Source organism: Plectropomus leopardus, chromosome 17 (assembly GCF_008729295.1).
Source record: "Plectropomus leopardus isolate mb chromosome 17, YSFRI_Pleo_2.0, whole genome shotgun sequence".
In the NCBI taxonomy this organism is placed as follows: Eukaryota; Metazoa; Chordata; class Actinopteri; order Perciformes; family Serranidae; genus Plectropomus; species Plectropomus leopardus.
In genome coordinates, this window is record NC_056479.1 from 23,552,596 (window position 1) to 23,576,258 (window position 23,663).

The following is a 23,663-nucleotide window of genomic DNA, read 5'->3' on the forward strand; positions in this document are numbered from 1 at the left end:
AAAAAAGAAAGAAAAAACAAACAAACAAAACAAAAACGAAACACAAATAACCAGAAATGAGACCAATATGTGTCTCAGCACAGTTTTTTTCATGCTCATTTGGCTTAGGTGCTGTGAAAAACGCTTAGACGCTGCGTCCAAGTCTTATTATTCTGGCTAAAATGCTGGTGATACTCTTATCTAAACAAACTTGTATGTAAACACAAGGGCAATATTGTACAATATGGACACGACTTTGATGGCTTTTGGCTGATATAAATAATAATTTAAAAAAAAAAAAAAAATGTAATTACTGTGACAGGCCTAACTAGTACCCATTTCAAACGTAATTAATGTGCACTGTAATGACTCCCACTCACTCAAACTGTATATTGGAAGCACAAATTCACATTCAGACTGCACAAACCAAAGATCCCATATTACTGCCAGAAAAAAAATCTACCAAGTTTTGATGGTCATATAAACAGCTTCAATATTTAATATCCAATTTTTCATGTGAAAATAGTTTTAAAAGCCCCTCTTTTATTAATCTATTCAATAACTGGCCTGGTGGGTGGACAAGCAACAAGAAAACCATTCTAGACCATGTTATAATTTAGAAGAGGCAGCTATGGTTCAGCTCCAGATGTCCAGGCCACTGACGGCATCAGAGGTCACGACCACCTAAAGCTCAAAGCTCTGAGTTCAGTCAGAAAAAGCAGGTGGATTTTTCGACATGAAAGACATTTCTAGAAATGACAATCCAAGAGAAAAAAAACTACCCATCCAGTCACTCTTTGTTTGGTCCAGCAATGAGCAACATCATGCACAGAAGCATTTTCATTCTGTCATGTGGCAGACGACTTAAAGTGGGTCCTCTGTCAGATGAGACAGGAGCAGGCCAATCCCACAATTCATGAGTCACAGGTCAAAGTTCAGACCTTCACTAAAAACGTCAGCAAGAAGTAACCCGAGGGTGAAAAAAAGGTGCTGTAGAGCCAAGTCTTTGATGTGCTCACAGGAGGGATGCTCTGAAAACAGTTATTTCTGGCATTTCTCACAGTAAACAAAACTGGTCAAAGGAGACAGTTTTTTCTACCTTAAAAGGACAGTTCACCCGAAACTAAGAAAAACATATGTTTTTTCTTACCTGTTGTTCTGTTAATCAGTCTAGATTGTTTTGGTGTAAGTCAAGTGTTGGAGATATTGGCCGTAGAAATGTCTACCTTCTCTTAAATACAATGAAACAAATGGCACCTGGCTTGTGATGCTCAAAGCACCAAAAAAGACATATGACAAATGCAACAGCAATGTCCATAAATTATGACCTGTTGATACAAGATAATCCACAGACTTTATTGTGAGCAGTTTCATGTAGGAACTATTTTCTTTCCATGTGCCAACCATATCAAAGCACAGAAGGAAGTGTGCATCTACTGCTAGCTCACCGAGCACTACTGAGCTCACTAAAGTTACAGCTCAGCCGAGGTGAACGCTATTCATGTTTACATTGATTTGGGGGTGAACTGTTCCTTTAATTCTTTTGCATTGCATTTCCTCTGGCTTGATGCGATACAGTAACATAAAAAAAAATCGATGCCAGGATGACTGACAGTATCAGACTAGCTCGTGCTCTTGCGTCCCTGGCCGTGAGAGCTGGCGCTGCCTCTCTTGCTATGTGCTGGCAGCTTGTTCATCTTATCCTTTAGGCCCTTCAGGTTGTACAGCCTGCTAAAAGTGAAGCTAAATGGACCCTTTCCTTCTTCCTGCCAACGTGGTTCTTGCTGTGATACCATCTGGTTGTGGAACCGAGGATGGAGTTGCACCTCTCTGCTTGAGTGTGTGTGCAGAAACGAGACCTGGGGTTTCGGGTAGGGATGTTGATTCTGCATCTGTCCAGCTCTCATCCTGCTCTGCGATGATAGAGGCTGTCGAGAGAGGAAGGTCTGCTGGCTGTGGGGGGCTTCTGCCTGCTTCCGTCCTGCAGCAGATCCAACGGCACCTGCTGCTGCTGGAGGAGGTGGTCTGAATGGCGGTCTGCGAGGAGATGAGTTATTATCCTGGGAATTACCTTGGAGCCCTTTGCTCTCTGCCTGGTTCTGTTGACGGCTTTCCAAGGAATGGGGCTCCAAGGCCTGGCTGCCTGAGAGTGGTTGTGGGGGTCTGGTTGGTCGGGAAGGGGAGGATGATCCACTGTCATGCTTCTGTCCTCGTGCAACTTTGGGAAGAGTATGCAAAACCTAGCGAAAGATAAAGAGTGGAAATAAGGAGAAATGTATGATGGATACATGGAGTATCACGTTAAGACAGGGAAGTAATACGCACATCACGTAGGTGCACAGCTATCAAAAACAGCGTACATCAAGAAAATAGTAACGCCTGCACACTTCCTCCATGCCACACAAGTTTCATGAAGACAATGTTTCAATCCTACTTGGATGTTAGTCAGTTTAAAATGTTGGAAAGATTAAACCACACCTATATTTATACATAATGCACACCAATAGGCTGAGTAGCCCTATGGTGGCAGGTGTGGTTAATTATCCGAACCACTCAGGGTAGCGAAACAACTGACAATCAACAGTTCTCTAATTTACATAGAAAACACATAGAAGACATACACAGGGACAGAAAAACAGTGATGTCAAGGCCACAATACAAAACATCAAATGTATCTCAATTATTAATTCATATCAAAGGTGAAAAAACAGAAGTAATCTCCAAATTATATAAACAAAAGACGGACATCTAAAAAACGGATAAAAATACATTGAAGGAAAAAAGGTCAAATTCTAATAAAGGAATAAAATTCCGATAGCACAGACTTGTTATAATAACAAGCAAACCTGCTATATTAATAATAAAAAAAAGTCAGTTATACTTGTATGTTATAGTTTAGAAAAACACACAATAAATGCCCTCACAACACAACCACTATCATTTATTTTGGAGAGAATATTTGATCTCATACTCTTACTTTAAACCTCTGGGTGAAGGAGTTTGTAGAGTGAAAATATATAAACTCTCTCTGGAGTTAGAGTGTATTGAAATCGCCTCCTTCTCTGCATGAGGTATCAATACATCTGACTAGGGTTTATTAAAACACCCGTTTCTCACATTGTATTCTGTAAGTGTGCTGGCAACTTTACCATGCAGTATAAAAATTCTGCACTCATAAATGCAGTGCTGAGTATCATAAAAGCTTTGCTGTAAATGGAAAAGAGAGATACTTGAGTGCATATGTGAGATCTGTTTTATTGTCACTCCTGTTAATATTACATGACAGAAGTGAATTCAAACATGCCGCAACACCTCACTGACTTGAAAGGACTATTGTTAGATAAAGAGCCACGACTCGGGTCATCGGTGAGTGAGCTGAACCACCATCAATAAATGTGAAACTATCAATCTTTTACTGTTTCATCAATATTGCATCAGCATGAAGGCACGCCGTGCTTCATTAAATGTATGTCACTTTAATTTGCACACAGCCTCCTTGTTCAATAATGAACAAGTGTCGTGCGTTTCAACTTAGCAGCGCTCTGCTGGTGCATATTCAATAGACCTTGACACACAAGAACAGACATTTTGTATAGTGCACTGCATACACAGTAGACTGCTAGATTGATAAATATATAGGTAGCAATAAGTTGCATTACACACACACTGTGAAATATTTGACACATATTTAAAAAGCAGACCTTGGAGCTGACAGAGCACTAACAGATCAGAGCTAATTACTGTAACACCTTAGTGAAAGTTCATGACTTCAGCAGTCCTAAATTTTGTAACAGGACATTAAATTTTGTCCACACCAACTGCTGATGCTGTGTTGGCGTCGTCTGTTTAGCATGATAAAGTAATTTCGATTAATACAGTGAAGCAAAAAGTGATTAATATTTATATTTACCTCATAATTAAATATTAACAATACAGTTTTAAACATGAGCCAAACTTGTCACATAAGTCACGTAAGCCTTCAAGGTACATTAGAGGATAAGCTTGATAATTGAGAAATGATCTTTTTCTGTAACTCACATGATAACCCATCATATCTTTGTTGTTTCAACTTAAAGTGAAAAAGTTAAAAAACACACATTATGTTGACTTGACAAAAAAACATCTAAATATGCACGTTCTTCTTCTAGTCCCATTTGTTTGTGTATCATGATGTAACGCTATCTTGGACCAAACATTGGCTTGAGATGCAGCTGCTGAGTGGAAATAGTCTGTTTGGAGACCCATTACAAGGAAATGGACATGCATGTTTCGATAAAAACATAAGTAAACATCATGTAACGTGTGTTTTTTAGTCTGATGAAAGCATTCTTCAGTCACAACTAAAAGAGCAAAGATATGATGGGTTATAGTGATATTCTGTGGTCGCCCCATTGACATTGAAAGAATTGGCACCAAAGTCTAGAACGCTGTCACTGACTCATGACCTCTCCTGCTGGAGCTCGCTGTTTCCTGTGTTTCCAGTCTCTGTGCTAAGCTAAGTTAGCTGGCCGGTAGAAGTAGCTTCTGAACTGCCAATCAGAGTAATTGTGAGGGCTGATGAAGGCAAACAGTGTTGCATACGCTGCAAAGACTCGGGTGACAGACGCTCACAGACGACCCAACATTGACCGAGAGCCAGTTATTGGCTAGGTGTTTCAGGGCCTGAATGAATCCACAACACAAATAGGAGAGAACAAATACTTTTGTCTTCCTTTAACCTATTTAGAGTACTTCCATTTGCACTTTTTATGAGATAAGGCTGGAAAAACGTCCAACATGTTGCCTCAAAAAGAGGGTAAACTGTGCTTACCCTTTGTGTCAATTAAACAAAACGCTGTCCTTATCAAAGGATCCAATGGAGATAGGTTTAGTCGCAAGCCTTTTAAAATATATTTCATTGGTTGAGAAATGGTAAAACCCACAGATAGATGCAGAGGGGGACCAATAAAATTAATTTCAGAAAAAAAAAATAGTGAAATGTGGAGGTATGAGGTTTGCGCCTGACAACCATGACATTTAACATTTTGATTAACACTGTGGCGCTTTAATAGTTTTATCTTTTATTATGTTTTATCTTTTATCTTCTTGTCATGTTTTATCCTGCATGTTGTCTTTGGTGTCTGACAACTGGGTGCCTTTATTTTATACTGCAAACCAAGTCTACTTACAGGTACAAACAAAGTAACTTGAATCTGAACTTGAACCTTTATGTCGCCAGTGCACGCTGACCAAAATTAAACATTAAAAAGTACACGACTTTATTTAGACTATCCAAAACAGTGGCTTTAAAAGTAGTATTGTGTGATGAGGAAGAATTATTTCTTACCTTCTGTCCATCTGTCTCCCTGGTTGTCCGGGGCCTGTCTCTTCTATCCAAGCTGCTGGGTCTTACTGCCACTTTGTCTTTGTCTGATCGCTTTCCCTCAGAGGTCTTTTTTGGTTGGAGGTCACCTGTGGACCGTCGCCTTGACTTTGTTCTCTCATTGGTTAATTCTCCTGGAGTCACTCCTCCCTCAGCCGTTGCTGATTGGTTTATCACCTTCTTTCTCTTCGGGGCTTGGGGTTGGACTTCCTGTTTTTTTTCTTCTGTCTCTGTTGAATCTTCACCTTGTTTTAAATGGTCTGCTGTCCTCTTAGCTTCTTCATTGCCTCTCCTCTCCGTCCCCTGGTGATCTCCCTCTGTCCTCTCAGCCACACCCCCATTTTCTTCCTCTTCTTTACCATTTTCTTCAAAAGCGGTTTCCTTTTCCACCAACATTTCCTTCTCAAGTAAAGGAGAAGAAGAAGAGACTCCAGTAGGCCCAGATAAACTCAGTGTTTCACTGCTGGAGGTCTTCCCGTCTGTGGTGCCTAATGCAGCACGAGTGTTCGAATTTTTGCATGCAGGACTGGTGGCGATCGCTGTCACGTTAGAAGTATTATTGAGCATTGGGCCAACATGATCCTCCGTCGCCTCGTCATTGCGGGAAGCTGCTCTTTCTAAAGCAAGCTCATGGGAAGGAGAGTCGCTACATTCGTAATAATCCTCTGAGGTGTTGGAGAGAGCGGAGGTGTACCCGTCGGGTGTTGGAGTTCGATAGTCTGGAGTGTATGCCCGCGGATCCGGCGTATGTGTTCGTGAGTCTGGGGTGGGCGGCAGATGTCCGTCTGGTGTCGGAGTGCGCACGAGAGCCGTGAGCAACCGCGATTCTCTGTCAGGCGTCGGTGAACGAAAGTCGGGCGTGTGGATGTCGGAGAGAGGCAAGCGCAGGGGTCTTTCGGGTGTGTGTGTGCTTCCTCGAGCTTTTGGATTTTGTTCTTGGACGGAGGCGTGTGTGTTATGTTTTGCGGTATTTGGCATGCTGTCCATGTGGTGTGGCGGTATGAAACTTGGGTTATCTTGCTGGCCTTGTGTGTCTGCGGCTGCACTGTCTTTGGATATGTGTGTTGGAGATTTTAAAAATTCTACATCCACATCTTGTGGAGTCAACTCAGAATATGATATCCTCTGAGGTACATGTGATCTCGCAAGGTATGTTTTGTGCTCTGTCACGTTCTCACTTTTTTCATTTGGCACTTGAGTCAGCTCACAATCTGTTAGCGTTTTTTCTGGAGCCTTTATCTCTGTCTCGACTGCTGCGCCACCGTCTATCTGTGTGCAGTCTATTGATGTCAAAGTCTTTGGCTCAACATCTTTTGGAATTATTTCTTGAATACTTTCACTCTCTTCCTTCGGCATATCTGTAATCAAAACATCTGACTTGGCTTCCAGGTTATTTCCAACGACTGACTGCATTCCTGCACTTTCATCAGGCTGTTCAACTGCATCCTCATTCTTTGTCTCTTGGGAGGTCAAACTTTGCCTTGGAGATTTTACTGCATCTTTCTGTGCTCCTGTCGTGCTTTCACTGTTGTCCTGCAGTTCTGGGACAGTCTCTGGCACTTTTTCTGGCGCCACAGTTGCTACGTTGTGGACCTCAGGTCTCTTGACAACACTGAACTCTGGCAGCTTCTGACCATCGCCACTGATGCCGCCTTTGATAACGAGCTGGACAGTACGAGGTTTAGGGACAGGGGGGGTTGAAGTTGAAGACAGGGATGCTAAGGAAGAAGGGAGGGGTGGATTGGGAGTTGTAGAAGATGAAATTAGAGGAGGACTGGAGGAAGAGGAGCTGATGGAGGACAAAGGAGAAGAGGTGCTTGTAGTCGTGCTTGTGGTGATGGAGACATGATTGTTTTCAGAGCTGACAGAAGTAGGAGACGAAGATGTGCAGCTGTTGGGTGCAATTTCAGAGGAGTTTTGTGGCTGCGTGTGAACAGTCACCTCTGTGTGTGAGTCTGTGTCATCAGCAGGACTATGCAGGTGTGCAGCCTTTGTACCGCTTGTCTCCAGGGCATGCGACTTGTGGACAACAGCATGTGGTGTGTTTGAATCAGTTTCTTTTTTACTGTTCAGTCCGGGGAGGGTGTTGGTAGTGCCCGTGTTAGGAGTGGATGCTTTGTTGTTGGATTGTTGAGGTGTGTGTGCATTGAGCTGAGGTGTGGTGTTTTGGCCTACATCTTTGTTAGTGTGTGTGTTTGAATGCACTACATTCTCTGTGTTGAGAGTCTTTGTTGTGTCTTTTTTGGATTCACACTTTGGCTCAGATGCAGGTGATTTCTCTCCAGGTGTTTCTGCTTTAGTTTTGATGTCACCAGGTGCTGCATCGGATTGTGCTGGCTGAGCTCTGCCTGCCACAGACTCCTCAGCTTTGGTTTTATTTTGTGCTGGTTGGAGTTTATTCATCTCCCCATGTTTGGCAGTGAACTGTCTGGGCTTGGCTACCTCTGGAAGGATTTCCTTTGGCATGTTAAATGGACTGCTGAACCTGATCGCTTGGCTTTTTTCAAACATCTCAGATCTCTGTAGATGGACCTGAGTCTGCTTTTTGGAGTCACGAACGTTAATAAACCCGATTACATCACTTGAGGGGTCAGGCTCAGGCCAGGTGGGAAGGTATGGTATCAAGCATGCTTTCTCGAGATCAGCGAGTCCGGGGTGGATGGGAGCTTCCTGTATGGCTCCTTTACTCGCCCCCCTCCGCCTCCGCTTCTTGGTTTCTGGGCTCTTGGGTTCCTCTGGATTATGGGTCTCTTTGGGTTCCTCTGAAGGGGTGGGGCTCGGGTTGCCTAAAGCAACCAGTGCATATTTGGGGTTGTACAGTTTTCTAACAACCTCAGCAGAAGGAGGGGCTACTGGGGCCGGCTGTGGAATGGGCTCCGGCTCAGGTTCAGGCTCTGTGGCGACCTGCCGGAGGTCTACCGAGGAGGAGGTCGCGTAAAGGATGCGAAACAGCGTGTCGAAGGTTTCCACTGCCTGTCCTGTAGTCACGGTGATGAGATTTCGGTCAAGCCGCGACGACATCCAAGTGAAACTACAGAACATAAAGCAAATAAAATGTTAGATTACTTCTAAGTACACCAATATGTTACAAAACAAACACCTCTTGATTGAAAAGTGAACAGCAATAACTGTACCAGGCAGACTCCAAACTGTAGTGAGAGCCAAATGTAAATGCATCATTGTCCAGTTACTTAGTGACTGCACTCTACATGCATTTGTTTCTCTTGTGCACTGGATACATTTACAACCAGTTTGTCTAGTATGCAGAGAATGCTGAAACAGACAGAGTGCTTTCTTTATTTGTATCTTTCCATGTCACACACATAAAGACAAAGACAGGTGGAACACACAGAGATAAATTGTTTATTTCACCATGTCTCCCTCTGTCTCACACTCTCACGGACAAACACACACATTAAGCGCACCAACCTGTACGACCCTGACACTGCTTTGTCTCCATCGATGAACATGAATCTGTGCCCCATTCTCCCTCTGACCTTGGTGCAGGACCGAGTGTAAAACTCTGCTCCGTCTGTGCAGCGTACACGCAGGTTCTGTAACACACACACACACACACACACACACACACACACACACACACACACACACACACACAAGTATAGATGTTATACCTTTTAAAGTTTCAGACTAAACTTTATAAACTCATGGCCTGAGGGATGTAAGACTGTAAAACAATGATAACTTCATTTTGTACTTTCATTTAACTTTGTGGCATTCTAAATTTTAACGGAGAAAAAAAACTGGACTTCTGCACCTCTTCTCAGCTCTTTTTTCAGGCTTTAAAAAAATCTAACCCGTGAGGGGAGACTTTTCGAATTACAGGTGAGTGCGTTCCTATTGGCTGTTTCACAGAAGAAGATCTGCATACACATCCCTTTGGGGAAAGCCTGATTCAATAAAAGAGAATCCTGCAGAGAAGGTTTCTTTCCCAGCAGTGGTGCAAAGCAACCAAAAAAAGGAGGGAAAATATTGGAAATAGTTTAGCTTTCTGCTGACTGTATCCAAATGCTCATAGCTGCAGCTTCAAGTTCACGATTAAGTAGCTAACATTAGCTTGAACCACGAATCACAGTGTCCTCATGTCTTCTGCCTCAGTCCCCGCTGCTACAGACTACCTCTCTGGGAAGAGAGCAGGCCGCAGCTCTGATTAACAGATCCCCTGACAGTAGCCACAGCAAACAAAATGCAGCCAGTGCAAACCCCAGCTCCAGGGCATCGGAAAGCCCCGACTCCCTGCTCAGCAGACTTTCTGCTGCTGTTTACACAGGTTAGACTGGCGCTGCCGCTGTCCACCAGCAGGCTGTGACACCTGGTGCTGCGGGGTTTGTACTAGCCGAATTCGAGCCACTACAGCTGCCAGACAAAGGTCATTCTCCCTATCAGCTGCCTACTCTCATCCCTGGGGACACAGTAGGGATGGTGGGGCGGTGATGGCGAAATATGACTGTGGTCGTCTGATGGGGGGAGCTGCAGGAGGAGGATGCATTTTCTTCTTCAGATTTCTACCTACCTCATCTTTAACCCGAAATTACAGTCAAAAGAACTATTAATAGCATGAAGTATCAAGAACAAAAAACATGTTGTTTTTATGATTTTATGAGATGACCTTATCTTTTCCTTTCATTTCCTTTCATTGATTTGTTAGCTGATTGATGGCCACTGGATGCTGATAAATTATATCAAAAAGGCAGGTATATAGGTAAGAAACTTGTATCAAACTTGTTGGTCTCACCAACACTATCCTTTAACTACTGTAATGCAATTAAAACACGAATGCAAGCTCACATAATCATGCTCACAATCTGTAAAGCACGTCATGTCGAGAGATACTAATCAAACCAGTTTTCTTGAACTATGATTGAAGTTTTTCATGTGCATATTCAACAGTATCAAAAAGATGTTTAAACAAACTGAAGTCTTTAAATGTGACTCACAGCACTTGTTAGACATAGACTTTATAATAAAAAAAACCCTACAGCCACACATACAGTAGAAGCAGTAATCTACACTTGACACTTTTCTTTGAAGTAAATTGCTCTACTTTTTCAAACTGCTGAGCAAATATACCACATCTTATGTGATTAAATCTGACACAACCAACATCATGTTAATTGCCATAGGTCCTGATTTAATCTCTTTCTTGTCTTTACTTGATGCTTTATGTGCAGCACTTGACACCACGGACCAAACCATTCTCCTAGATAACCTTGACTAAGTTTGCTGGTCTTTGTTGCAACTTGCCCGTTTTGCCCATCTCTGTCTAAAAACACATGGTATACGGTAGAAAATACTTGAATCTGGTGTCCCACAGGGCTCTGTTTTCTGCCCACTTGTTTTTTTGTTATTTTGTTGTTTGGTCCAGTAAGATGAGGTTGCCTTTGAAAATGTTTTTATATACCTTAATAGTGGCACAATCGATCAACTATATCAAAATGTAGCAGCTATGCTTCTCACTGATTTAAACAGACAACATCGAATCACTCCAAACCTGGCTTCTCTCCATTTGCTTCATGTTTGATTTAGAATAGATTTTAAGATGATCATTTTTAAAGCTGGTCTGGGTCCAGCCCCGGGCTACATAGCAGCTACATTTACCCTATTTATACTGACATTTTGCATCTTGCATTTTTTATCATCTTGTTTTAATTTTATCTTAACTTATCCTTGATTTTTTTTAGCTTTTAATCACTACATTTACCTTCTCAGTATCCTGTTTCTGCTTTTGCTTTTTCTCATAACTCTCTGTAAACTCTGTTTTTAAAGGTGCTGTATAAAATTATTACAGTTGTTATAATTGCATAGTCATACAGTGAAGAATTTAGTATATGTTTTTTTTTGTCACATTGTGCACATGTAAACACAGCCACTCTCACAGGCCTGAAGGTGTGACTGCATAGCTGTAAAGCAATATATTCAATGAGTGCTGCCAACATTTAACTATGATAATTAATGGGAGGTGCAGTATATGGTGCTGTAGTCATAAAAACATTTCAGAGAAGAGATAACACATGAAAGGGAGCTCAAGCTAAACACTTTCTCTATCTCGTCTTTCTCAGTTTTCCTACTCTGACTCATCCCTTGTTTGCTTGTCTTTTCTTCTTTTCTTTCTTTGGAACAGACATGCCGACCAGCATCTGTTCTTAAAGGTATACTATGCCAGGATTACCTTCAAAACAATGTATGGACTCATACAAACTAATCCTGCACAATCATCATTTATGAGGCATTAGAAGTGTGTCATGGTGTATTTTTCTGCAGAGACCTTGCTCTCTGCCTGTATTTTCTGTGTTCTGGACATGTAGACGACTGCCAATGACAGCACACAAGTGAGGTCAGGACTTAATAAAGCAACAAAAAACGCTCGTTCCAAAACAAGAGTTAATCTGAGATTAACTTTGACTTTTACTTTTGTAGGCAAGCATGGAAAGAGAGGATGGGGATGAACAAAGGTTAAGTTGATGTTAAGATGAAGTTTTGCAGAATTGGCCTGTTCTGTTGGACAGGTGCCAATGGTCAGCTCAGTTAGCCTGCTAAAATATCAACTTCTCTATTAGTTTGGATGTTGCTTTCACAAACAGTTAACATATTTTGCATAGTATCCCTTAAATGAATGTTAGAAATACAAAAACTGCATCATACTGTTGGCATGGACATATGTAACTTTTTCAACGTAATTTGAAAGACATCTACTGCAGCTCTTGGTATCCCAAAATCCAGAGTTTGTTTGTCCTCAGGAGTGTTTAGGTGTTGGAAGCAGTCAGGAAATATCATGTAATGCAGGTGTTTGGTTTATGTTGGTGATCAGTCAATGGTAGATACAGCAGCTTTGCAAGGTGTTAATAATGGGCCATAAAGGGGCTGTATGCATCATACAGAATATTTATATAATTTAATGATAATGAGTCTGAGGTGGGATTGTCTACACACTGTTCTCAACATGGAGGTGGCTAAGCTGGTGGCTAACAGCTAGTTGTGCGAACATAAATAGCACTAACAACAGCAATAGTGCTGGCAGAGCAAACATTATTAACCTCGGGCAAAACCGTGGGACTGACGCTTCTGTGATGACAACATATAACATATGACATATGAGCAACATATGAGCAACATATGAGCAACAAATGCCTTGTGAGAACAGTGCATAGTAACATCGAAGAGTTAGCTAGGGAGACACAATCACAGGGACTCACATACGCTAGCATACATGTACAATTAAACTGCAACAAAGAACAGAGAAGCTCACAGAGAAGCTCACAGAGATAGCATGACTTCACTTTCTTCTCAGGGTGCCATTATTCCGCTATAGCTATGTGGCAAATAATGGTTGAATGCTACATTAATGCTCTGAGTGTTGCATAGGACTTCTTTAGACATAGGGTATATTTGATCCATTGTTTCAAAGAAATGTGGGATAACAAGGTGTCCAACAAAAACTGCAACCTATGCCTAGTACAGTTACGCAATATGGCAAAGAGCCACGATGTGGTTCCTCATGCATATGAGAAATGTGACTTGCAGCTTTCGTGTGACTGTTGTCTTTCAAACATTGTTAACAGATGTCTAGCTGTTTGTAAGCTGTTGCCATTACTTTTGTTGTTGTGAGTTAAGATCTCGACGATCTGATTTGGGGACGAAACATCATGTGCCACACATGTCTGAGGGGGGCAGGTCCTGAACTCAGGGTCATGTAGCCAAAACATTATATAACCAGTTATCTTGATGCGCCAGATTATTCCTGGTGTGTCTCACAGTAGAGACACTTGTTTTCCTCCCTCCTTTGGTCCCACCCTTAACTCTACTTTCCCTCAGTGCATTCCTTTGGCTACTGATTTGATCAAATCAGCAAATTCCAGTCTGTGTGCAAACTCAGCTCTAAACTGTACAAGATGAGTGCTTAAACTGTCCTTGAAAGGAATTTACATGGAAATATTACCACCAAACAAGGTTTAATTGCACAGTGCACAGTAGCTTTCACAAAAAGATACTCTCAGTCCTCATCTAGCAGGTCAAAAGGTCACTGTTATGGAGTTGTAACATGCCCAGAAACCCCTTCAGATGACTGAGGAGTAAGAAGTATCTAAGAATCTGGCACCTCTTTGTCTACATACTCATCCCGCAACTCATCTGCTCCACCTCCCATCCTGTCTATCCGCTTCTCCACCTACTCCTCTTGTCACTTACAGAGAACAGTGATAACTCAAGCTGTCCACAAGCTGTCACACCTGTCCTCTGCTCTTCCTGCCAATCACCCTCTCAATTCAGCAGCCCAGACTCGGCTCCCCAATGGTGTGGGAGATTTTACGTTAGCTGCTCATCACTTTTACTGGCCATAACTGCCACTTGGACAGCTGCACCCTGGGCTAACAGTTTTTTCTGGGATGCCACATAGTAAGCACAGTCATAGGAGTCTGTCAAAAGCTTACAGTGAAGGATACAGATCCCAGCCTAGTCAGAGTATACGACCAAGATACAGACACATAGAATTGTTTTGGCCAATTGTGCTCCAAGTATGCCAGCTGAAAAACACCTCATTGAGCTCCATTAAAACAAAGGATCCATTTGTCGAGAGCGAGTGAACCACACAGTGGCATAGACAAAACAAAACAGCCAGCTATTTCAATTATTCACAATAAACGTCAATGTGTGATGCCAGCAGGGTCGGTTAAGGTTGAAATAATGATTGCTTCACATGTGGTTCTGCAACATTTCTCAGGTGTCAGTGCCGGAGTGGTTCACTTGTGCTACTGTTGGTTGATAACTGCATGTGAACTTCAGTCCTGCTCAAAGTTTACTGTGATAACACATCCACACTGACACTTGATTGAAAACACTTTGCAAAATAAGAAACCATAAAGGAAAACTGCGACATAGGCTGTGTTTTCTAAATGCAGCCTTTTTGTGATCAAACAGTTGACTCAGTTAAATGTGGGGCAGCTTGAGGCTGACAGTGCACTATACAGCTGTATTACTGAGGACAGGTTTGCACGCTGAGTTTAGATTTGAGGCCCAAAACATAAATGACCCATCATTAAGACTTTAGGTAAAAAGAACAAAATGCTAGATATTTCAATAAGCAAGTCGTTGCTATGAGAACTAGAAAAGTGCACTGCAGATCTCGGGGGGTGACCGCAGCCACTCTAGACAGTTCTTGTAAAGAAGACATATTGTAGACTGGTAGCTTTTACATAATATTTGTGCTTCTACCAGAGGTACGTCAGCTATGTGTGGGTTCTTTATTGGACTAATTGTTGTTACTTCCTACTTTATTATAGCCTACAGGCAGAGTTAATGTCATATAAAGTCTGGTGATGAGCGACATGGATCATAGATTTGTAGCTGTGTTTTAGTTGTTAAAAATACATTAATCCTCATAGTTATATTGTATCTTTATTTCACAGACAATGCCTGAAGCGGGAAAACTATTTGTTCTGTGTGATGCATTTCAGCTCTGTCAAAAATAGACAAGGTGTGTATTTTTCTCAGCTTCTACGGTGCTGTGCTGTGTCTGCTGGAATTACACTCCCAATGTGGAATGAGACGCTGGTTTGGTGCTGCGCATTTACACAATGCACAGCACCAAACAAACATGGAGGAACTGAAAAGCGATACTGAATGTGAGGATTCAGCACGAGACACTGACACCGACCCCCCTACTCAAAACAAGGAAGAGCTCGTTTCCAAAAGAGGGGCTACTTCTGCTGCTTGGACGTGGTTTGGGTATGCAAAGTCAGAAAAAGTGTCTAACTTTAGTGGACAATAGCATATCATGGTTGGAATTAATCTGCAGATGCTTTGGTTTAAAGTAATAAAGTGAGACCAAACTTTTTTTCATATGTCAGGTTTTTAGCAATGACAAAGGCCAAAATATGGTCTGCAACAGACAGTAAAGCTTGTTGTTTTTAGCCAAGTCGATTGCAAGAAAATTTGTGGGGCCTCACCAGCTAGCTGAAGACCTTGACACACGAAGCCAAGTGTTGGCAGTCGGTCAATGTTGGGCCGTAAGTGACCGTCTGTTACTCTAGTTGCCGTAGCGTATTGTGCACCGTTTAGCCTTGTCAACCCTCGTCTGCTTTTTGTTCAATCAGTGTCTGCAACGGCGATGCCTGTTGGTGAATGAGATCACTCTCACTGGCGTTTCAGCTCAGTAGAGGACAAAATGGACGTGAGGAAAGTAAACAAAGACCTAAAGTCAAGAGGGAGTGAGGTCGAAACAAACCTGTTTTATAAGTTAAGTTGTTTGTCTTTAGCCATTGAGCTCTTCAAAGAAATGTTTTCTAGTGCTTCGTTTTATTGTTCACTGGCACACACTAACTATGCCTTGTTCCTTCAACATTGGATGTTGTGGTTAATGTGCTAACTGGCTAACTAGCATCGAGACTATCTTCCAGTTTCCCTTTCTGAGTAAAGATTACAGGCTACTGTCGTCTACTGGAGGGGTATCTCCTCTCATGCAGGTGCAGAACGTACATGCTGGTTGGTCCATCAGTTTGGTGTGTTCATGTGCACCTTTTGGCTGAGACACGGCAATTTGAGGCAACGCAGCATAGGGCTTTTGTTTCTGCTAGTTCTTTGATGTTGGTTTGCTGTGACTGGGCCTTAAGAAGACTGAGGAGTCAACAGTCGATGATGGTTTAAAACAGTCCATAAAACAAGTTTCTCAACAATTGGGAGTCACCGAAACCTTGAGAGGTCCTTGAGCATAGTCCAGTACTTTGCAAGCTTGCCTGTGGACAGAAAGATGGAGACCTTGACAGACAAATGCATACACACACATGCATGCACGCACGCACGCACGCATGCACACACACACACACAAGCACAAAAGACCGAATGCATGCGTCCCTCCAGGCTTAAGCCTAAGGTAGATAACAACCAGGTAGAAAACAGCTGAAAAACATTGTCAATCATTTGTCATGTGTCAGTGTCCTGTGTTTACATCTGTAAAGTACAAACTGACAATTGACACTGTAAAATATCTGCTGCCTCATTTAAAATCCAGATACAGATGGTACTGAGGCCGTACCTTTGCATTGCACTTTTATTCCTCCAAGATATACACTGGCTCTGTGTGTGTGTGTGTGTGTGTGTGTGTGTGTGTGTGTGTGTGTTTGTGTGTGTGTAGGCCTGTTCTTGTATATCTGCAGGATATGTAGGTGTTTGTGTCAATATTTCTGTCAACACATGCACATGCATTTGTGTCCACACCCAGTGTGCAAATGCATTGTGCTCATGTGTTCGTTTCTCTTGAGGTCTCGTAACCACGGCTTTCTGCATCTTCAATATCTCACATCCGCCTGCCAAATACTAATCTAAAACATTTTATATCTCATGTCACTTTGAACTTAATTAGCACATTGGGAGCCTTTGTGGAAATTTTCCAGCCCTGCTTCTTCTGTATGTTGGATTATCAACATGATCCCTCTTTAGAAAGGAGGAACAAAGTGGTCGCACTGAAGCAAGCAAGTAAAAAGTCTGACTCCTACCTGCCAAATACTGCAGTACTAGATGCTCACCAAACTCATTTACAGTGATGCTCTTATAGGCTGACTTGGCAGTTTGATTAAAAGATTTATGTCTTACTGAAGAAACAGTTGTATTTTCCCCGTAACTCAATTTTACATGTCCCAGCATGACCCAGATGTGTTTTCTAGCGTGTGTTTTTCATGGTAGCCAGCCAATTACAGAATAAAACAGTCAAAGTAGACACAGCAAGGTAAAGGATTCGTCTATGATGCAGTGCCAGGTGGGAGGGTTTGCTGGTTGTTATTTGAGATCTGGTGAGTGTGTGTGAACGAGAAAGAGAGGGAGAGAAGGGAGGAATGGCATGTGCTTTCACTTATCTGTGCATAACGAAAACCTCTTGACTTCAATTGCTCATCTTTTTTTTTTGAAATGATACTTTGTATTCATTGCGTTATACAGCAGTGCCTTAAAGATCTCAAAATGAGCTGATTATTTTCTGCGTGTCCGAACATCTGGAAATTCCTACAACCACTATCCAAAGCTCAAAGATTCACACATAATTAGTACTCACGATGAAGGAACTACGACATTTTGTCCTCACACAGTTAATAATGAGCTTTTGTTTTCTGTCAGCTTAGTATTCTGGTGATCATGACCTTTGACACAGTTGGTCTAGAGAAAAATATAGCCAGGCTGCCATGAAATGAGAAGCTGAATGTTAGGGGGATACTTCACCATTTTAAAACAGCTTTGTATTAAAACAATGTGGGCAGTATGTGTAGCTGAACTGTGGTAAATTTCCCTCAGTCTAACAGTACCTAGATAAGAGTATATTAGTGCATCAAGAGACAGACCCACTCTCTTTGTCTCTCAAACTCTGACCAAAGTCCGATCAAACAGTACAACTAGGCTGTGCTGATCAAACATAAATTAAGATTGCCTATTTCTGGCCTACAATGTTTTTAGAAACACATTTAATTGTTTAGCTGTAATAGCGAGAGTTTGTGAACAGGAAGTGGGCGCCATATGCTTCCTACACAGTGAAAACAGGGACCGAAAAACGGAAATCAAACAGTAAAACTGGGCAGCGCTGATCAAACTAAAATTCTGTTTTTTTCCAGAAACATATTTTGGCTTACTGTTTTACTTTAACATGAGATTGTTTCTTGCTGGCCAGGCACCATTATTTCTCTCATACAAATTTGCATTACGTCACACACCAGTGGGAGTGTTTTCTGGCATTTGAAAGTTTTCTACTTCTTGAGCAAGAGCAATACTAAAGTCCTTTTTCTGTTTTCTCATCGAACACCAATTTCAAAACTATTTTCGTCTCTCTATTGCATAGACAGTCTAGTTGTATTGAAAACCAATCACTCCAGCGTTAACCCACTTCTTTAGTGTTTTCAGCCATCAGGTCACAATTTTCATTTTCAGGTGGCAAAAAATCTAATTAGAAAATTGCCATGGACTTTTATTGAGCACGTATTTACTCCCCAGATGGATAATTATTTTTTAATTTTTACTTGTTCTAACTTAACTAAGCCTTGCTCTTTGATACTAAACCGCTGACTCACCTTGAGGTGTCCGGCATGCATGTCAGCCCTCTGACACATGGACTGAAAATGAGGTAGCATTGTGCGTTCCAACAGGATGTAGACCGAAACCTTCCTCCTGAAGCCAGCATCTATCAAATCTCTGAAAATGTCGACATCAGTGAACACATCCATCACCACTGCGATTACCTGCAGACAAACACAGACCAAAACTACATAAGACACGCGACAGACATTCTTGCACATATGCATGCATACATAGTTTATGCTTACAAGTAGCTTGAGGTTAATGCGAGCATACATGTACATGCAAACATTACAGTGTTTGCCCTTCTCTGCCAAAACAAATAAGATTCAAGTTGCTCCACAGGTTTGAGTAAAATATGACCTCATATGTTTTTTATGTGCAAAAGAAAACTCTCCAGGCGATAATTCAATGTATGCATGCTCTCCCAGCTCTCCACAGATTGTATATGACCAATATTTTTTTTCTGTCAGAAGCTCATAATGAAAATGCCCATGGGATGTTTCAGTTGAGTAACATGCTACTGAGAACAGCTGCTGGGAAATAAAACATGTCACAGTGCCTTCGAATGAGTCAGCTGCAAGAACAGAGAGTAGCACACTAATAGGCGATGCTACCCGGAATCATGCAAATATCAAACATCACACACATGCTGCCATGTTACAGTTTGCAGCACTAGACCCTGATAAAGCAGTCTAATCGGGTTGCACTTTACTCTTGATTGTCTCACTTGGTCATCATCAGTCTGTACTCTGACCTCATACTGACTGAGAGGCATGGCTGCTCACGGTAAGTGTCACCAGCAGGTCACCATCTCAGACATTCATTAATGTATATGTAACACAGGAGAGCACAGAAACACAGAAATACAGATCAACTGTTGGCTAATAGGTCTTACAGAGCTAAACAAAAAGTAAATATTTTCAAAAAATATATTTTATATACGGCAAAACACCCTAAACTGTTTATATGTTTAATTGGAGGTTGTTTTATTGCTTTATGCTGCTGACATGTGGAATGAGTTAACTTCAATTTATCACTCAGATTAATGTGTTGAACAGACAGGGACTCAAAATGACCACAGAGAAACATGAGACTTCAGACAGACACAAAACGAAAGAGAAAAGAGATCCAAAACTGCTGCAGAAAGACACAGAGACTCACAACAACTATGAAAAGGGGCAAAACATCCACAAAGAAACACAAAAAGCTATGCAAGAAACTACAACTCAAACTGACTACAGAGACATAAAAATGACCATTGAGACTCAAATGACCCCAAAGAAATACAAAATGACTACAAAGAGACACAATAAAACCGCAGAGATTCAAAACAGTAACAAAGAGGCACAAAACAGCTGCAAAGAGACAGAGTAAGTATCTGTGTCTTGATAGAAGAGGTGGAGAGGGCGTCTGTATGTTTGTGCCCAGGAGCCCATCACTCAAAATTCACCCATGGCTATTAACATACCTTTTGCGCCTGCGCAATCATCTTCCTGACCACCTCTTTGATGTGCACCTGGTCCTCGAGCGGTGGCTGCGTGTACACAGTAGTGCGCGTCACCCCCCGAAAAGAGATGCTCTCCGGCCAGCCCAGGTCCATCTGCGGGATGGACATGTCCGACAGGTCGGGCCAGTAGTGCTCTGACAGCGGGGGCTCGTCCTCCTCGGCATCTTCCGGGAAGAGCTCCGCGCCCGGGTCATAGGGCTCCACCGCCCCGGCAAGAGTCTCCAGCTCCGGGTCCGAGAGGAAGCCACGCAGGCCACGAGCCCCCAGGTACTTAACAAACCCCTCGCGACCATCCCGCAGGAAAGCCTCGAGCGCGAGCCGCTGGTCCTCGCAGTACAGGAACTCCGGTTTGGACTCGTGTGTCCGCGGGTTCACGTGGTTATCGTCCAGGCATATTATTTGGGACAGAGCCATGTCTCGAGCTCAAAAGTAAAGTAAAACTTTAAAAGTAATCCGAGTTTAACCTGATTGTCCCTCTCCTTAAACTTTGGTCAAAGAAAGCTCCTTAAAAATGTTATGTTTGGTCCTCTGTTGTTTGAACAGCTGAGCAGTTCAGCTCCAGACTTGTTACACATCACCTCATGTGGTCTCCTGCTGCGGCTGTAAGTCCTGTGACCGGCCATAGCGCACTAACACTCCGCCATTGTCATTTCCAGTTGCAAATGAAGCACTTGACCGGCTGGAGACAGAGCGAGAGACTGAGTGACACCCCGCCGACGGCAGCGCCTGACAGGTGTGACCCTGACAGGCGCAACACCCACCCACACACACAGAAACATGCGCACCTTTGTCACGTGACCTGCACGGCTTTCCGACAGTGTGTGTTTGTGTGCTGTGGACTGAGAAATACCAGAGGTGGATAAAGTACCTGAAAGCCATACTTGAGTAAAAGTACAGATATCTTACCAGAAAATTACTCTGGAAAAAGGTAAAATCACCCATTAGAATATTACTTGAGTAAAATTCTCAAAGTAGCTGATATTTACTATACTTAAGTATTAAAAGTAAATGTATCATATTAAATGTACTCAAGCATTGAATGTATAAAACTACAAGTAAATGCTATTAAAAAGCTAAAATCAGAATTTTGTGAATTTGCTTAGAATAAAGCAATAATTACTAGTCTCCTTTGTTGAGAAGTACAGATATCTTTCCACAAAATGACTTTGGTAAAAGTTAAAGTCCCTTTATTAGAATATTTTTTGGGTTAAAGTATTGAAGTATCTGATATTTACTTTTTTGTTAAATAACAAAAGTCATTTCATCATATTAAATTTAGTAGTATTTAGTACATTTAGTAAAGTATTGAAAATAAAAGTACAAGGAAACGCTGTTCATAAAAACGAAAGCGCAAGTTTATTTCTTCGTATGACCTTAAAAAAGAAGTGTACGTAAACTTCAAGAAAAACAAGGTACTCTTTTCCAACATAAAGGACTGAAAGAACAAAACCCATTTTTTCCTTCCCTCTCATTCCTTCAGTAGTCCGTCCATCTGTCCATCCTCCTCAGTTTCTTCCCTATTTTGTAGAAAGTTACTAAAATGCTAAGAGGAAATGTAAAGTAAAAGTTTACATGTTATTAAGGAAATGTAGTGGGGTAAAGTGAAAGTTGAAGAAAACTTAAAAACTTCAGTAAAGTACAGATAGTCTGAAAAAAACCCCAATTTAAGTACTTAACCACAACCACAAAAGTATAACCACTGTGTAACAGTACTCCACTGAGAGGAGAGATGCCGGTATGTGCGTTTGAATTTTACTGGATAATGAAGTGATTAACGTCTCAATCCCTCCCTTTTCAACTTCTCGTTAAATCATTAGAGTGCCAGTTCCTCAAACAGATGAGACATCGCCTGAAAATCATCAGCAGATCATACATAACTGAGCCGTGCCCGTTTTACCTGTTCTGTCATGTTTCCCAACTCCCCTGCCAGCATGAGAGAGCCGCACAAGGTATTTTCAAAAGACCAAAATGAACCACATAATTACTTTATAGAAAGGCAAAAACAAGATGAAGAGATTAGGATCTGATTGATGTGATCTAAAAACAATAACTGCAGGGAACAGACCATATAGACTGTATATTAAATAAACATTTATCATTGAAAATAACCATTATCAAGAACAGCGTCGTAATTCTTTGAAACCTGTCGCAAAATCACTTTTCTTGCGCTGCTTTCAGACGTCTATCACAAGTATGGAAACCTTTGAATTTTCAGCACATTTGTGCATTTTCTATAAAAAAAATATGGGGAAAAAGGCAATGAGCAACTTGGCATGAAATGAAAAACACATTTAAGGAAAATAGTAGATTTAGAAAATTGTTTTAAAAAAACAAGTGAAAAAAAATTAAGGGAACTAAAGACAAAAGCTAGGGAAAGAGTATATTATGATTATCATAGTTACATTTTTAAAACTATGTAACCGAATATTATATTTTCTTTTAATTGTTTCTTTTCTTTTTTCCCTCCTATTTTAAAACTAATTTTCTGGGAGTTTTCTCGTACTTTTTAGTAATTTCTTGCTAAATTTTTGGCAATTTTCCTTTTTTGAATAATGTGTATATTTTATTGCGTTCTATTTAATGATAATTTTTAACTGACGTAAAGTGTCTTATCAGCGCCATTAAAAGCACATTATTATAATTATTATATTGCCCTTTGTAAGAATTCAAATCTATTTGCTCCAGTTTCAAAGGGTTAAACCAAAAACTACATGCTCACCTACCATTTGAACCAAGGGCGTAAGTTTAGGTTAAAGGGGCATTTTAGGGGGGCATGTCCCCTGCGTCCCCCTGAAATCTATACCTATAATCTTTAGTCGTCTGATGTTTTGTAAGAACCGAGGTACGTTCAACAAGAGTTTTCTGAGACTTGACAATACCAAGAAGTTAATTACAGTTGGATTTACGCAACCCTTCACAATAAAAGACAACAAGGACGGCTGCCAAATCAAACACACAGCCTCAAGGTTAGAAGTCATTTTTTTAATAACCTCATTTAAACTGGAAACTACAAAGAACCTGATTATCAGTAAATTACAGTCACATGATGCAGCCTGCATTGATCTGTGCAGCTTGGGTGTGATGCAGCGTTATTACGAGTCATTAGATACTCTATAAAAAAGTCGGACAAAGGGAGAGTGCAGTAAAGGCTGAAGGGCAGCCTGGCTATTACTCTGCAGGAGGATGATATTATAACGTGCTCTCTCTGTGAGAAACTCATCATTTAATATGTACATGTAGGGGAGACCGGGGACGGTTGTAACACAGGATGTTTTGTAAGACTTTCAGTTTCTCCAATCAGAAACGAGCTACGAATCACCTCATTCACTGCACATGCTCAGTTTAGTCCTTGCTCGTGTGGGGAATTAGCATTAGCTAAAATGTCCCCAGTAGTTACATGGCGGTGTTTTCTTTTTGTTGCTGGCTGTAGCACTCTCGCTCATCACTGGACCAGTTTAAAAAACTGTTCCCATTAGTCACTTAGACACAAGAACATGGAAAAGTTGAAAGATCCAGAAGTTTCTCTTTAAGTAGACGATTAGAGTCCACTCACAGGGTTACAGTATCTGCACGTCAGTGTTAGGGGTCGACAGATTATCGGCCTGGCTAATTATTGGGGTCAGTATTTGGCATTTTGCTTATTATCTGTACCTGTGTTTTATTGTAATAATCGCTGGTAAAATGAATCAGTTAAAAAGTGCAAAGAAACTGTTAGCATGAGAGGAACTTGTAAAACCTCAGTGAGCTATT

At 41.5% G+C, this 23,663-nt stretch overlaps 1 protein-coding gene and 1 long non-coding RNA gene across 2 annotated transcripts in view; one reads left to right on the forward strand and one right to left on the reverse strand.

The window, feature by feature from the left end:
* LOC121956055 (mucin-5AC-like) lies at positions 1–20,583 on the reverse strand. The gene is made up of 5 exons (XM_042504138.1): positions 19,875–20,583; positions 18,400–18,567; positions 8,771–8,895; positions 5,306–8,372; positions 1–2,219 (listed from the first exon to the last, which is right to left on the reverse strand). The coding sequence occupies exons 1-5, from the start codon at positions 20,325–20,327 to the stop codon at positions 1,602–1,604; spliced, it is 4,431 nt and encodes a 1,476-aa protein (XP_042360072.1). The 5' UTR covers positions 20,328–20,583; the 3' UTR covers positions 1–1,601.
* Positions 20,579–23,663, forward strand: part of LOC121956057 — a 7,693-nt gene continuing 4,608 nt past the window's right edge. Inside the window, exon 1 of the long non-coding RNA XR_006106665.1 lies at positions 20,579–20,646. This is a non-coding gene — a long non-coding RNA (uncharacterized LOC121956057). The remainder of the gene's footprint in view (positions 20,647–23,663) is intronic.